The sequence below is a fragment of the Podarcis bocagei genome (genome assembly GCF_964188305.1).
Source record: "Podarcis bocagei genome assembly, chromosome: 5".
Lineage (NCBI taxonomy): Eukaryota > Metazoa > Chordata > Lepidosauria > Squamata > Lacertidae > Podarcis > Podarcis bocagei.
The window spans coordinates 79,228,162-79,244,328 of record NC_138129.1 but is presented as its reverse complement, the minus strand read 5'-3'; the positions used below and the strand labels follow the sequence as shown (position 1 = coordinate 79,244,328).

At 42.2% G+C, this 16,167-nt stretch overlaps 1 protein-coding gene across 3 annotated transcripts in view; it reads left to right on the top strand.

The window, feature by feature from the left end:
- The window catches only part of FNBP1L (formin binding protein 1 like), a 73,531-nt gene that overhangs the window by 19,688 nt on the left and 37,676 nt on the right, over nt 1-16,167 (top strand). For all 3 annotated transcript variants that reach the window (XM_081195029.1, XM_081195026.1, XM_081195027.1), the window contains exon 2: nt 9,001-9,116. In XM_081195029.1, the coding sequence (XP_081051155.1) occupies nt 9,001-9,116 (116 nt within the window). The remainder of the gene's footprint in view (nt 1-9,000; nt 9,117-16,167) is intronic.

Genomic DNA, 16,167 nt, shown 5'->3' with positions numbered 1-16,167 from the left:
CAGTACGCATTAAGGGCATTGATGATTTTAAGTTTTCACCACATTGTGGCTAAGATGTTAAAGGCACCTTAAACACTGACCCCCCCCCCCATATTCTGCCTGGAAGTAAAATTGAGAGTGGACCTCAGTGGTCCTTTATAATCCCTTCTCTGACTCATTCTGGAAAGAAAGTTACAGGTCAGCTGGAAGGTTCTGTGTTTTGTTTAAATACAGGCACCCTGTGTTTGTTTGAACGTGTTACTTTCTTCCCACCCACCCCCATGGAGGGAGCACAAAACAAGATGCACACTTTTCATCTTGGAGAGCCAGGTAATATCTGAACAAGCGCTAAGAACTAATCACTTTTGAGAATAAATCCAAGCCACCATTAACTTTGTCTCAAAACAAACTCTGTTATGCGAGATGTAGACCTTAGTTGTCAGCAGTTGCAGCGCTGATATGGATCATTTAACAAGTTTCTGACCGAGTAATTGTTGTATTGTGGCACCTTTTTTTATTGAGATATGATTTCTCAGAGTAAGTTATATTGTTCAGCGTGGCAGGAGGGGAAAGCTGACTCCAGGAGTTTTACCACTAAACAATATAACTTGCGTAATTTTCCGTAGCGATAGCTATCCTCTGAACAACGTGAAGGAAAATTGTGAATAATGAACTGAGAAACTATGAGCAAACAGCATAAGAAGCCATTCCTGATTTAGGACTTCTTTCCAAAGATGACATTTTGGAAGGAGTTTACAGATCTTACTCACTTCAACGTAATGTGTAAAATTACAACACAATGATCATCACAGTCTCTCAGAAAAAAAATATTTTTTTCCTACCAGACAACTTTAGGACCAGAACTCTGTGTAGCTGACCTGGTTTTCAGCTGGCAAGGCTGTGGTTCAGATATTCTGTAACAGAGGTGGTGTCATTGGGGGTCAGTCAGCAGATTTCGGAAGAAAACAAAATGTGAATTCAGCTGGCTTTCCATAATAGAAGGTTTTACATAAGTGCTTGACTTACCATTGGGCTTTTTAGAGAGTGCAAGTTTAAACAGGCCGATCTGGAGGGAGTCCGCTTAAACATATAACTATCTGAACTTTGAGAAGCCTACATAATACAGTTGTTTACACTAGTGACTTCTGGATATTTCAAGCACTTAGTGTACAAGGAAAGTGAGAGAATCTGGCAGCGAGGTTTCATTTGTTGTGTCTTAGATCTAGAAAAGTAGGATTTGACTCATGAGAGCTGGTATGGTACAGAATGATTGTACAATTAGAAAAGTTTTGACAAATATTGAATACTAGCAGGGACTGAGTGCCCAGTGCTTAGAAGTCTCAAAGTTGTGATTTTTAAAAGGATAATATAATTTGTAGATTTTGACCTGTCAGGTAATGTGTTTTTATCTTGTATTTTATTCTGTGAACCACCCCGAGATTTCGTGATGAAGGGCAGTATAATAAATTGAATAAATAACAATAGTAGTAGTAATGTCAAGAATCAGGTCAAGTTACACACAGGTAATGTTCGGTCTACCATCTTGATTCAGAATGGCACCTGGCACTCCCCATCTCAGTTCATGCCAAATTTGGCAGCTGAACCTATGCCAGAAAACAGGTGAAGCCATGCCAAAGTGACATTTCACTCCACAATATTGATTCAACATGGTGCCTGGCGTCCATATGACATTGAAGTCCACCACCCATGCCTCGGAAATCCCTATGCTGAGTTTGGTGATGATACCCCGACAGTCACCCAGACACAAAGAGCACAAACACTTCCCAACATATATTGTATATATAGTTATATGTGAATTTAAAGGCCACTAAGGAAGAAGGTGCCAGGGCCTTTAATTATCACACTTTGAATATTTTATTGAAGTCAAGGAACAGGATAGATCTAAAAACCTATCTTAGATATTTAAGAAGTCAGTACTTGGGCTACTGCACACTTTCTGGATTGGTCATCTTGAACAGGAGCACGTTTTCTGAAGCATCCACGTGACCTATGCAGATCTAAGCTTCAAGAAAAACACAATGATCAAAAAGTGATTTGCAAAACTAAAATGTTTTTCTTTTCTGGAAAACTTAAGCACGGGGTATTTCGCATAGACGTTTTTGAATGAAGATGGAGCTACATAAGGCAAGAGTGGCAGCCCTGTGTGGAGTGCTGATATAACTTACTGGTTATATTTGGTGTCATTAAGGTGGACATCTTTCTGCCAATGACATGTAGTGGGACACATGACCAAGTGTACTAACTTATGATAATAGGGATACTGTTTTTGGTGGTGATGCTGTATTCTGTTCTTAGTCTCTCCTGAAAGGAGAGTCTTTTTAGATGGGCAGATGTTGGTATTTTGGAACGCTTTCAACATAGTTACTTCCTATGACAACAAGTGAGCCATAAAGGGACTGTGCATATTAGTTCCATGTGTACATTTTCAAATAGTCTAAATTGTGGAACAGTGACTCTTAAGCGTGTCCTTTCCAAAAACCATTAAACAGCTGCAGAAATGTAAATTCTCAGTTAAAGTACTTCCTTTTGAATGCTCCTCTGCGATTCATTATAGGCCTTAGTAGACTATGACTCTCTCTTCTGGTATGGAAGCTTTGAGCTTCTTTCTGCTTGAAAGCTGAAGTTAAATATCTGCTAGGGCTCATCATCATAGCCCAAGTGACTTAATAATAATAAATGCAACATTAATTAACAAGTCATACAATTTATAGTTTTATTGTTAAGAATAAGTGTTGTATTAGCTGGGGAGGTGCTATGCTCTAACTCTGGCAATAGCAGACAAGTATAATTAACCAAAGCAATATTTTCCACAATTTTCTCTCTCTCTCTCTCTCTCTCTCTCTCTCTCTCTCTCTCTCTCTCTCCCCCACAAATCCTCTCTTTGGTACTCATCGAAGGCACCCTTCACATGCCTCGTGCTGATTTAAGATTCTTGGAAAACAGATACTTCAGTCACTATGTGTTGTCAGTTAGTCAGTTGCCCATTGCTGTTTGTTCCAGCACTCAGAATGTATTGCAGGTGAATAGACCACTTCTTCTGTGCTTATTTAACTTAGTTCCCAAAGGAACATGATTGTCTTTTAAGTCTTAAATTCCTTTGAGGATTAATATTGGGGGCGACCTAAAAAGGGGGCCAAAAGCCACACCTGCAAAGGTTATTAGCCATCCAGGATCATAAATACTCTGCAGGTGTACATATCCCTGTCATTCTTTATAAGTCCTTTCTTTTACCTGTGACAACTGAGGTACACAATGGAAAAGATTAAAAGGATCAGGCCTAGTGGGTTAGATAAACCTAGTTGGATAAGAGTTAGAATTAGATAAACCCAATGAAAAATTCTTCCAGAAATAAAATATCCAAGCTTGAGTTCCTAACTGTCTTGGGTTCAGCCTCATTATTAGGTCCTATGGAGAGTGGTAAATACATATATTGTGTGCACCTTGGCCTAACCACCATCTTAGGGATGTGTACAAACAGGTTACCACTGCATATGTTTTTATATTATTATAATACGATGCTTATACTTGGTCCTTGTTCATTACCTTGCTGCATTATTATTTTTTGTATCAAGTGAAGGTTGAGATCCTTTTTGAAGGCAGCACTACATATTATACATCATAGCAACCTTACATTGACTTACAAGAACATGAATCGTGGCAGCAAGATCATCCTTATTCATAATAGGGTGCAGTTGGTGCACCAGATGATGTTGGTGGAAACTGCTTTGTACTACAGATGCCACTTGGGTAGCTATAGACAAAGATTGATCACCACCAGCATAAAGGGAAAATGCAGCATTGTTCAGTACAGGCTGAACTCCTACATCCTGGTTAAGAAAAACAAAAACTAAAAGCCTTTCACTTATAGTACTTCCTTTTGAAACCCACAGGGAAGCTCTTAATACTCAATTTTCATATAGGATGGCGCTGTGGTTCCCTCGGATAGTTTGAGAACCCCTAGTCTTCCTACATGCATTAAAGCAATACTCTGCACTTGCAGTTGCAAAATATGCCAATCCCTGTTGACTTTGCTTTTATATTTTATTTCAGTTTGTGGTTGTAATATTGATAATGGGTATATTCTACTTCTACTTTGCCATGCTTATTTCCTACACAGTAGAAAACTGTGTGATAAGATACCACCTTCTTTTGCCCATTGGTAATGAATGCTGTGTTTGGCTGTAGGAATTCTGAGATATGTTTTCTATCTCCAGTGTCTCAACTCTAATATGTGTATACCCAGTCTAATTGGGTGGTGGCCAACCTGTGGTCCTCAAGATGCTGCTGGACTTCAACTCCCATCAGCCCCAGCTGCATGGCCAATGATCAAGGTTAATGGGAGCTGTAGTGAGGCAGCATCTAGAAGACCACAGGTGAGATGCTCCTGGTCTAATATCTCTAATCACAGGGGAACATGGAATCTGTTTGGGGATAAAACTGAACACCAGTTCTGAGAGTAGGAGGTGAACCCTAACAAATGACAAAGCCGCTATATATATTTCATCTTGTGATAATATTATCACAATAGTTACCTTGGGCATGGTGCAGTGTAGATTGATCTTTGCTTTGCTGCCAGGTGAGCCTGGTGACTTCAACTTCTAATAAAAGGAATGTAAGAGGAGCAATGCTGGATCAGACCAGCAGCTATCTGGTCCAGCATCCTCTTTCTCACAGTGGCTAACAAGTTGCCTCTGGAGAGCCCCAAAACAGGACTTGAGGGAAATAGCCTTCTCCTGTTGTCCCCCAACAACTGGTATTCAGAGGCCAAGTCATGAGATGAGAATTCTCCTGGGTTCTGAGAGTGACAAGGTATGAGATTTTACTCTATTAATCAAATTTGTCTTCATCAAGTTGTGCTTTGGGATCCAGTGGCAATAAATTACCGTATTTTTTGCTCTGTAAGACTCACTTTTTCCCTCCTAAAAAGTAAGGGGAAATGTGTGTGCGTCTTATGGAGCGAATGCAGGCTGCGCAGCTATCACAGAAGCCAGAACAGCAAGAGGGATTGCTGCTTTCACTGTGCAGCGATCCCTCTTGCTGTTCTGGCTTCTGAGATTCAGAATATTTTTTTTCTTGTTTTCCTCCTCCAAAAACTAGGTGCGTCTTGTGGTCTGGTGCGTCTTATAGAGTGAAAAATACGGTAATTGCTTACATTGCCTCCCCCCAATTTGCTTGAGTTCTGTTTGTGAGGAAATCTAGCAATGTTTTTAAAAATGGCACTTGACTAGTTTTCCACAGACCTGGCAGTTTGTCAGAACAGTGAACTAAGAAGTCCAAACTAGGACAGCAAAAGCATTGTTCTTGTGTTCACGGCAGGAAGCTTGTTCTAATGTCTCTGACTGTTGGTTCAGTTCCAGAGCACCTTATTGGAGTTTCAGTGCAAGGGTGAAATAGTCAAAGCAAATGGATAAAGCAGAACAAAATGGAGAATAGCCAGATTCTAGTAACTATTAACTTAATGAAATGCATTATGATGAATGGATGAGATAGTTATTTCAAAGCTGTACATGCGACATTACACCTTCCCCCACCCAAACGTTGCCTTGCCTACTTCCCAGCGCATACTTGGACTCGTGGTTTAAGATCCATAGTGATGTGCTAGTACCGTATCACACAGTACAGACAAGGCTGTTGTCCAAGAATGGGTGGTGCTCTAGCAAAAATATGGCCATATTTCAAGCTAGGTTTTCACTTACGGTAAATTGTGTGGTGCAGATGTATCACGTCTCTGTGTGGTTGAGGCGATGGATTTATGGAGATGCTCTATTGTTGTTCTTCCCCCACCCCCAAAATGCTTCATTGTTTGCAGAGAACAAGGTTCCTGGATTATTAACCTCTTCAAGCTAGAAATGCTTAATATTATTGAAGAGTAGAGCACTACAGTGGCCAAGCTGGTCTTTAAGGATCCACTGTTTTGTTGGGTTGCAATGAAGAAGTAGATGAATTATAATGTGGTTGGGATGTAATATATGGCCATATTTACCCAGTATGCTGGATATAACTGAGAGGATAATAATAGAAACCTGATAGCCTTCATTCTTTTTAAGGCTGAGTTTTGGCTTCCATTTGCTGCCTCATATCGCTTTACCATCTACCATTGCCATTAATTTTTATGTATCATCTAATCTTCAGGTGTTATATATATATTCTCAAATATATTGCATGTAATGTAAAATGGCTTTAATGGGAGTCTGAGACCATGCACATGTTTTGAATATCAAACAGTTAATTACTAGGTTTGTTGAACATTAAAGCTAAAGTTGCAGTTGAAGCAATCGTCTTAAACAAGGCAAACTAATAAAAATGAAATCAGCCTGAAGCGCAAGTTTCAATTATGGGCATGCTTTTAGAACTAAGCCTCTTGGCAATCATGAACAGTTCAAGTGTAGTCTTTGTGCACTGAAGCATTGAGGTTTCCCTTTGTCTCATCTTCCTCTTCTCTGTGGCCCAAACAGTAGCTGCAGAGCCTTGGTTTATTTACTTCATGTGTACGGTTTGCTCCTCTATGTTGAGCCCACTCAGGTTCACCACACTGTGGCGTATATATTGGGGCACATTGAGGCCAGGAGATAAGCATAAGTAGAGTTTGAGGGAGGCAACAGCCACATCTCTGCCACAACTGTAGGGCTTGGGTGTTTTTTCTAAAGTGGGAGGGACACGGGTAAGAAGGAGTTATCTGCCAAAGTGAACTCCACCGCCATTACTAAGGAGAGAATCCATTAGGGACTTCGTCTGAGCTCAGAAAGCACTACAACAGTGTTTCCCAAACTTGGGTCTCCAGCTGCTTTTTTGGACTACAACTTCCATCATCCCTAGCTAGCAAGACCAGTGATGGGAATTGTAGTCCGTAAACAGCTTGAAACCCAAGTTTGGGGAACACCGCAATAGAAGCTTCCTTCATGCTCAGCTATCTGAATCCTAGAGTATATTTCAAATATGTACTATAATCTGTGGTAATTCTATGTAATATATAGATATGTAAGTTCTAGGGTGAGAAGGTTTGAGCATATAATGCCCATCCTGGCCTGACTTCACTGGCTGCCAATTAGTTTCTGGGCCTGGTTACAATGCCACCTGTTCCCCTATAAAGCCACAATACCTCAAGGACCACCTCTCCCCATATAAACAGACCTGGACCCTGCAATCATCATCTGAGGCCCTTCTTCATGTGCCTCCTTCATGAGAGGCCCAGAGGGTAGCAACATGAGAAGAGGCCTTTTCTGTGGTGGCTCCTCACTTGTGGAATGCTCACCCCAGAGAGGCCCGCCTGGTGCCTTTGTTACGTATCTTTAGGTGCCAGGCAAAAACACTCCTCTTATCCCAGGCCTTTGGCTAATTAAACAATCTATGGCCTTTAAAACTGTGTTGGGGGGCGTGTTTTTGTTTTTGTTTCTAAGTATGTTACATATTTTTGTGTTTTTGTTTTGTAAACTGCCCTGTGATCCTTGGATGAAGGGCAGTATAGAAAATTGATCAATAAATGGAATAAAATAGATACACTTGGTAACAGAAACCTCCAGTGACTCACTATGTAGGATGGACATTGGGTTGCTGAACTAGAGATGAGAATTTAGTCACTAGCAAGGGGGTGGGAAGAATATGGCTTTTCCGGGAACAGGGGAGGTAAGTCAGCAGCAAAAGAGTAGCAGAACCTGGGATTCAAATACATACTGCAAGCTCCGCAGTTCAGCTCCTTAAATCTTGACCCCTGACCCAAAGGGTGCTCATCAATGGTTCCTCTTCATCCTGGAGAAGAGTGACTAGTGGGGTGCCACAGGGTTCTGTCTTTGGCCTGGTCTTATTCAACATCTTTATCAACGACTTGGATGATGGACTCAAGGGCATCCTGATCAAATTTGCAGATGACACCAAACTGGGAGGGGTGGCTAACACCCCAGAGGACAGGATCACACTTCAAAACGACCTTGACAGATTAGAGAACTGGGCCAAAACAAACAAGATGAATTTTAACAGGGAGAAATGTAAAGTATTGCACTTGGGCAAAAAAAATGAGAGGCACAAATACAAGATGGGTGACACCTGGCTTGAGAGCAGTACATGTGAAAAGAATCTAGGAGTCTTGGTTGACCACAACTTGACATGAGCCAACAGTGTGACGCGGCAGCTAAAAAAGCCAATGCAATTCTGGGCTGCATCAATAGGAGTATAGCATCTAGATCAAGGGAAGTAATAGTGCCACTGTATTCTGCTCTGGTCACACCTCACCGGAGTACTGTGTCCAGTTCTGGGCACCACAGTTCAAGAAGGACACTGACAAACTGGAACGTGTCCAGAGGAGGGCAACCAAAATGGTCAAAGGCCTGGAAACGATGCCTTATGAGGAACGGTTAAGGGAGCTGGGCATGTTTAGCCTGGAGAAGAGGAGGTTAAGGGGTGATATGATAGCCATGTTCAAATATATAAAAGGATGTCACATAGAGGAGGGAGAAAGGTTGTTTTCTGCTGCTCCAGAGAAGCGGACACGGAGCAATGGAGCCAAACTATAAGAAAGAAGATTCCACCTAAACATTAGGAAGAACTTCCTGACAGTAAGAGCTGTGCGACAGTGGAATTTGCTGCCAAGGAGTGTGGTGGAGTCTCCTTCTTTGGAGGTCTTTAAGCAGAGGCTTGACAACCATATGTCAGGAGTGCTCTGATGGTGTTTCCTGCTTGGCAGGGGGTTGGACTCGATGGCCCTTGTGGTCTCTTCCAACTCTATGATTCTATGACCCCAGCTGAACTTCGTTTTCAAAAGATGCTGAACTAGATAGACTGCCGGTTTCATTCAGCAGGACTGCTCTTATGATTGTGTCTTTCTAAAAACAAAAAAGCACCTTCTGTATTGAAGTACTGTATCCTAGTATCTGTTTTCTTTGTGTGATTATGTTTATATTTTCAATTCACTAAATGTGTAGAAGACAGAACGTAGTATCTGAAAACAATGTGTGTGTGTGTCATCTTGTTCAATTTAGATTTTTTCCCCTGGCTTGTGTTTTACAGGATCAGTTCGATAATTTAGACAAGCACACACAGTGGGGCATTGACTTCCTGGAAAAATATGCAAAATTCGTTAAAGAAAGGATAGAGATTGAACAGAATTATGCAAAGCAATTGAGGTAAGCTCTATTTTACAAGTTCCATTTCCCTTCAAACTTCTATTACCTTTTAAACTCTTCTGGTGTTTTGTTTTTTTGTTTTTTTCCATTTCCTAATTATATTTTTAGTTAAAAGTAGTTCCCGTACTGTAGGAGAAATTGAATATGCAAATATTGTTGTCCTGGAAGAATAGCCATACTTGATCCACGTAGCTAAAATCACATTTTTTCTTTTCCATCTGAATTGGTTACTCCTTACTACAGATTCATGGGCAACATGATTTTTTATCCCCCTGTTGCGGCAAAAGCTGAGACATGTTTGTCATTCAGCAGAAGCAAACACAAGCTTGCAAGTAGCATAGCAAGCAAGGCAGAGATGGACTGTCTTGATCAATATTCATTGAATGGAGGAACCCCTTAACTGTGTTACACTGAGGACTGGTGCTGTGGCTCACATTTCTTCCATTATGGTTGCTATGGGGAAGGGTGCTCGAAAAACCTCTGAATTAAAATTCGAGTGCACCCTTGTTTTCTTTTAAGGCTGTAAAGCTTATCTGTATGTAAAGGCGTAAATATACTCGCATCCAGAATTGCTTTGCTGCATCCACTGCAGCTGCTTTGTATTGCTGCAAGCTGTGTTGTTTTTTCTGTGCTTCCGTCAGCATGTGGTGCAAACATCAAAGAAACCTCAGCATTTCCCTCTACTATCTTCATTTTCATTTGTGGGTAGGCACCACTGGCCCACCTTTGGAAAGCAAGGGGAAATCCTGTTGCTCTAGTTTTTCTAGCCAGTTCCCCTTGCATGTACTGGGAACTGTAGACATGTTTATCCTGGGGCTTTTGGGTGAGTTGTGAGAGGCACTGAGCAGTGACCTTACTCTGGAAGAAACCCTTCTGCAGTACTGCATGGAGACAGCCTCCCCCTGAGTCAAAACAGTAGTGCTGAAGACTTCTGTTAGTTTTATGTAGAAGCATGGAAGATTGGCAGGGAATCTTGTAATAGATTCTGGAGATCCAGTCCTTTAATATGCACAGCAAAGCATAGAACAGGGTTCGGCAGGGTTTACCTTGCCTGGGTCGGTTCACTCCAGCGGAGATCCCTCCATGGGCCGGATCCCGCGTGCGCCCATGATTGTCTGCGTAGACACAATTTCCAGCGTCTGTGCAGATGTGATTTCCTGTGCCACGAAAGCAAGTCCCCGCAACGCGCTGCGCCAGTTTAGCGCAGCGGATGGCTCGGTTCAGGGGTTTCTCATGGGCTGGTTAAACGACCCCTGTGGGCTGCTTGTGGCTCATGGGCCTTAGGTTGCCGACCCCTGGCATAGAATCAAATTATTTGACCCATTGAAATGAATGAACAACATAGTAATATTGATTAATTTCAGCTGGTCTGCTCCATGAAAAAGAATGAGTTACCTGCCACCTATCATGTCTTAGCAAACAAAGCTTCAGTGTTTTTTTCTTGTTTTGACACATGCAGAGTCTGTATCTCTGTATTATCAGAATTGCAGGAAAAATAAATGTAGGGCTGCACAATAAAGTGTGTGCACTGCTTTTCTCTACCAGTTTATTGAGCGGCCTTTTGGCTGTGAACTTTTCCACATGGAACTTAACCGATATATTTTAAGCCTCTTTTCCATGAACAGTGTAAACAAATAATCTGCTTACATGTATTATTTTCTGTGCAGGGGCCCATAGGTAAAAAGTGACAACTGTTTTAAGTGTATGCGTATCTTAATCTTTGGTGTTAATTGGTCTACTATATATGCATTTTTTTAAAGACTTCACCTATCAGCTTTCAAGTAACCTGGGCTGGTAGTTTCTTCTGAAATGGTAGTAATTTGGGGTGTATGCCGATGTGCTCTATTTTTACTTCAATCTTGTCTTAGAAGCTAGTAAAGAAAAATAGGGGAATTCCAAGGTAAATAATGGGGAACAGTCTTGAATCTCAGAAAGTTCTGGATCTGAGCCTCAGTTGTTCTTACCTTCTCTGTCTACATTCAGTTGCAAACAGGACCTGAGCCCATTGTGGGGGTTTTGTTTTTGTTTTGTAATTATCCATTCTAATCCTAGATACATAAGGATACATCAAGTTATCAGCTGTTGTTTATGATTAAAGTAGCCAATGTTGATTTAGAAGGGGAAACAGTTTGTTCTGTTTACTTCCTCTCTTGACTACAGCTAAGTGTTCTAAAGGCTAACTTACTTTCTTCTTATAAGCAACTGTTGTTGTTCTTTTCACATTAATACTCATGTCCTGAGTGCAGCTTCGTTGAGCTGTATATATAAACGCTCATCTTCACAATAACTGAGTGGCTAGAAGACAAAAGTTTTGCGAATTTGCTTGACTTTTTCTCTCTGAAGAAATGAGTAATGTGTATTCCATATTCTAGATTTCCAGTCAAGGACAATTCCATTGTAACACGATACAGCAAGGTATCTAGAGGGAATTCCTTGATTTGGAAGCTGAAGAAAGTTGCTTAAATGGCTTGATTATCTTCTGCAGTGGGAAACTATGTAATTGTGCACAGCCAAATGAAGATTTAGTTACCTAAATGACTATATTTAGAAACTTGGCAAGCTGTCTGGATGCTCTACTAGTTTGAATTCTAAATTGGAAACAAATGGTCACGATGTGGGCCCTTGTTTCTGAAGGCTGTTCTTCTTTAATTGAAATTGAAAACATAAGTTGTTGATTATTATCCAAATGTAGATGTGGCAGACTTTCCTTGAACAACTGTGCAAATGGACTCTTATTCAAAAGAGATTCTGTGCTGAAAGTTATTCCTCCCCATTATTATTTACAGAAGTTTTTATCGGAGGTAGAATGCCTTTGTTTCATGAACAGAATGCTGCAGCTAGCCTGGTGACTGGCAGCAGCCTCCGGGACCATATAACTGGTCCTAAAGGATCTTCACTGGCTCCCAGTACGTTTCTGAGCACAATTCAAAGTGCTGGTGCTGACCTTTAAAGCCCAAATGGCCTTGGCCAAGTGTACCTGAAGGAGTGTCTCCATCCTCATCGTTCACTGAGGTGAGGTCCTCTTCTGGCAGTTTCCTCACTGCAAGAGGTGAAGTTACAGGGAACCAGGCAGAGGGCCTTCTCGGCAAGTGGCAGGGCCCTCCCTGTGGAACACCCTCCCTTCAGGTGTCAAGGAGATAAAGAACTACACAACTTTTAGAAGACATCTGAAGGCAGCCCTATATCAGGAAGATCTTAATGTTTGACCCAGGGAGTCTTCTCTTCTCATGAAGTGGCCAAAGTATTGGAGCCTCAGCTTCAGGGCTGTCCTTCAGATCTGTCCTTCCAGTGAGCACTCAGGGCTGATTTCCTTCAGAAATGGGCCGGGTATAAATAATAAAATTATTATTATTATTATTATTATTATTATTATTATTATTATTATTATTATTATCATCATCATCATCATCATTACTACATGTGGTGCGCAATCCAGCCATAGTTGGTTCTGAAGACCTATTTATTTCACTGAGAAGGTTAAGCAAGTCTTTAAATTTATTCCAGTGAAACCTAATTAAATACAGTGGCGGTGGCAAATTCTTTTTTCCATGGAGCATTCTGGAGATAAGGCAGGACACCAGTGTGAAAAAGGCCCTATTTTTAGTCACCATTCAGCTATGAAATGGTGCGTCTGATTCATTACTATGTAACCATACAAAGTGAAATCCACTAATTAGCGTTCCTTTTCTTTTGTGAATGCAGTAGATAACAATAGTACTAGAACTCTGATCGTAACCATTTAAATTAGATTTGTGACCATCACAAACTAGAAATCTCGGGTGAGAGTTCTATATGAAGTTGAATCTGAGCAAGCAAAAATAGTACAGCTTCTATCTGAATTTTTTTTTTAAGTGTTCAAATCAAAAGAAGACGTTTTACAGAGCATAATACTAAAAACATAACAAAAACCATAATACAATAATAATAATAAAATAACCATAACAACAGTCTCTGCCCCCCGCCCCCGCCCCCCAGCTTTAACAGGCCATAGATTATTTAATGGCCAACATCATGGGTAAAGAGGAATGTTTTGCCTGGCACTTAAAGATCTGTAATGATGGTGTCAGGTGAGCCTCTCTAGGGAAAGCATTCCACAGACAGAGAGCCACCACAGAAAAGGCCCATTCTCATGTTGCCACCCTCTGAATCTCCTGAGGACTTAGAGTAGGGCATCGGGTGACAAGCACAGGGTCCAGGTCGGCTCATATGGGGAGAGGCGGTCTTTATAAAGTATTGAGGTCCTGAGCTGTGTGAGGCTTTATAGGGGAGTGGGTGGCATTGTGGTCTAAACTACTGAGCCTCTTCGGCTTGCCGATCAGAAGGTTGGCGGTTCAAATCCACGTGGTGAGGTGAGTTCCCGTTGCTCTGTCCCAGCTCCTGCCAACCTAGCAACTCAAAAGCACACCGGTGCAAGTAGATAAATAGGTACCGCTGCAGCGGGAAGGTAAACAGTGTTTCGGTGCACTATGGCACTCCTCACGGTGCCCCGTGGCACCAGAAGTGGTTTAGTCCTGCTGGTCACATGACCCAGAAAGCTGTCTGTGGACAAACGCCAGCTCCCTCGGCCTGAAGCGAGATGAGCGCCACACCCCATAGTTAACCATCCAGGGGTCCTTTTAGCCTTTGCCCCCTTTACCTTTATAGCACTAGCACATTGAAACTAATTGGAGGCCAGTGCGGATTGCTAGTTGCCCTGGTGCATTTTTATGCATTGCAGCCTTTTTAGGAATTTAGTGCCAATACTACCATATTGCAAAATGGCAGAACCTGGATTAGCTATCTGCATGGCAATTAGTAATCTGCAGTTGTGACCCTCCCCCACTGTCAGTCCAGTCTGTCAGGGAGTATGCATGCGTGTGCTTTCCTGGTAAGTATTTTCCATTCTTATCTGCAACACACCAGAAAATCTCTTCAAAAGACTCTCTTGTGCAGTTGCCTGGTTACAGCATTATTGTTTCGTCTCCTGAATAGTAATGAGTTAGATTTTAAGCCTTCCCACTTTGCTCAGCTCTGTGCAGCAGACGTAGAGATTAAAGATGGATAACGTAATGTAGAAAGGTATGGCTTTAGGTAGCTTAAGAATGACATTTCCCTCTTTTTGGCCAGATCTATTGTCATCTACCTTTAGTATATGTTTTCCCAAAACAAGCGATGTAGTCCAGTATCTAAAAATTCTTTAATATATTCAGAGTGCTGCACCATGTCATAATAAATCTAATATTTATATTCATATTTGATAATATGATTTTTATTAACATCTCAATACTGAGACTTCCTGAAATATGGAGGGCAGCATCAGAATCATGTGCATTGTCATAACAGTGTATCTAGTAGGTAGGGAAACTGGTGAGATAATAAATACCCAACAAATTCTACAGGGACACATTTCATAGCAGGCTGTAAAGCAGGGGTCGGCAACCTAAGGCCCATGGGCCGGTAGCGGCCCACGAGGCTTGTCTAACCAGCCCATGGCGACCTTCCCTGCCTGCTTTTACCAGCGCAGCGTGGGGACCGTCTTCTGGGTTGATGGCTCCTGTGCGCATGTGCACGGGTGCTCCTCCGACCCGGATGTACACCAGAAATAGCGTGCGCACATGTGCGGGACGGAGAAGCGCCCATGCGCATGTGCACACGCTATTTCCAGTGCATTTCCGGATCGGACGAGCGCCAGAAATAGCTTGTATGCATGTGCACGGGCGCTCCTCTGACCCGGAAGAGTCCTCCAACGGCCAGAGTGTCGACCCACCCATCCTCGGATAAGGTCACCAAACTCTGCTGTAAAGGGTTGTGCCTACCTCCCCAGAACCTTTTTCACCATGGGAATGCTTTCAGCTGGGGTTGTCAGCCAGCTAAAGGTTTTTAAAAACTGATTTATCATTTTTGTGTTTGCCGGTTTGTCAATTATCGGTACCTAAAAATTTGGGAGGTGGGGTGGTGTGGGGAACGGAATAGAGTATCCCAAAGGAGGGTGGCTGCCTAGCTGAACAGGAGCACTCCTGTTCGGAGGTAAGGCTACACTGCAACATTTTGTTGCCGGTTGCTTTGTATTAACAAAGCCTCCACAAAGGTGCCTTTTGAGATACTAAAGGACGTGTTAATATAATGTATGACTTAATGAACAAGAGATACTACTTAAGAAAGGTCTTTTAATAGCTGAAAAATTGTTCCCTTTACAGTAACGTATCAGAACCCAAGCAGCCTTGAAAAATAAACATAAGTATCCTTAAAATTCAGACTCTCTGATTAAAATTGTCTCCCCCCCCCAACCTTGATTTATCAACAGACTAAGCTGATTAAAACTTGCATTCCGAGTTACACCATTAAGGAAGGTAAAAAACCTAACAAGCGCCTTCTAAAAATAACTTGTTTTTGCAAGTAAAATCACGGCTGCAAAACGCACAGGCTGTTACGGCTCAGTGCATTATTTGTGTAAGGCAACTTCCCTGTTGTATATTACTGAAGCATGAGAGTATAATCTGAATTTTTAAATGCACAAAACTATAGCCCACTCAAATTGCTGCATAATAGCGAACTCTTTACTATGTGCACTCAGCGATGACTCAAACCTTTGGGATGCTGGAATACCAGCTGAGAATCTGGAATACCAGCTGAGAATCGTTTACATTTTATCCAGTGGTGCACCTTCAGTGTTGTTAGGTTACACTGGTCCTGTTTAACAGGGCTGTCTTACACATATGCGGCACAGCGCCCCCCCCCCGGTTGCCCAGTCCCAGGCGCGCAGGAGGGCGGAGCCGCCAGCCCGCTCAGCATCTCACTGGCTCGGTCACCCCCGAACTCCCGGTGCAAAGCGGCACTCTGACCAACGGGTGGGCTCTTCCCCAGACTCGACTCTCGGCCTGGTGCCCCCGACAGCCCTGGGCCCGGGTGCTCTACACCCCTAGCGCTTATGAGTAAGACGGCCCTGCTGTTTAACTTGATATGTTACAAGTGCATGGTTTTCTTCCACACGTGTGGAAGATGGAGTGTTTCATTCACTCAATTCTTTCTTCAAATGAACGAAACAATATAGTTTACCTTCTATCCCTGGCAA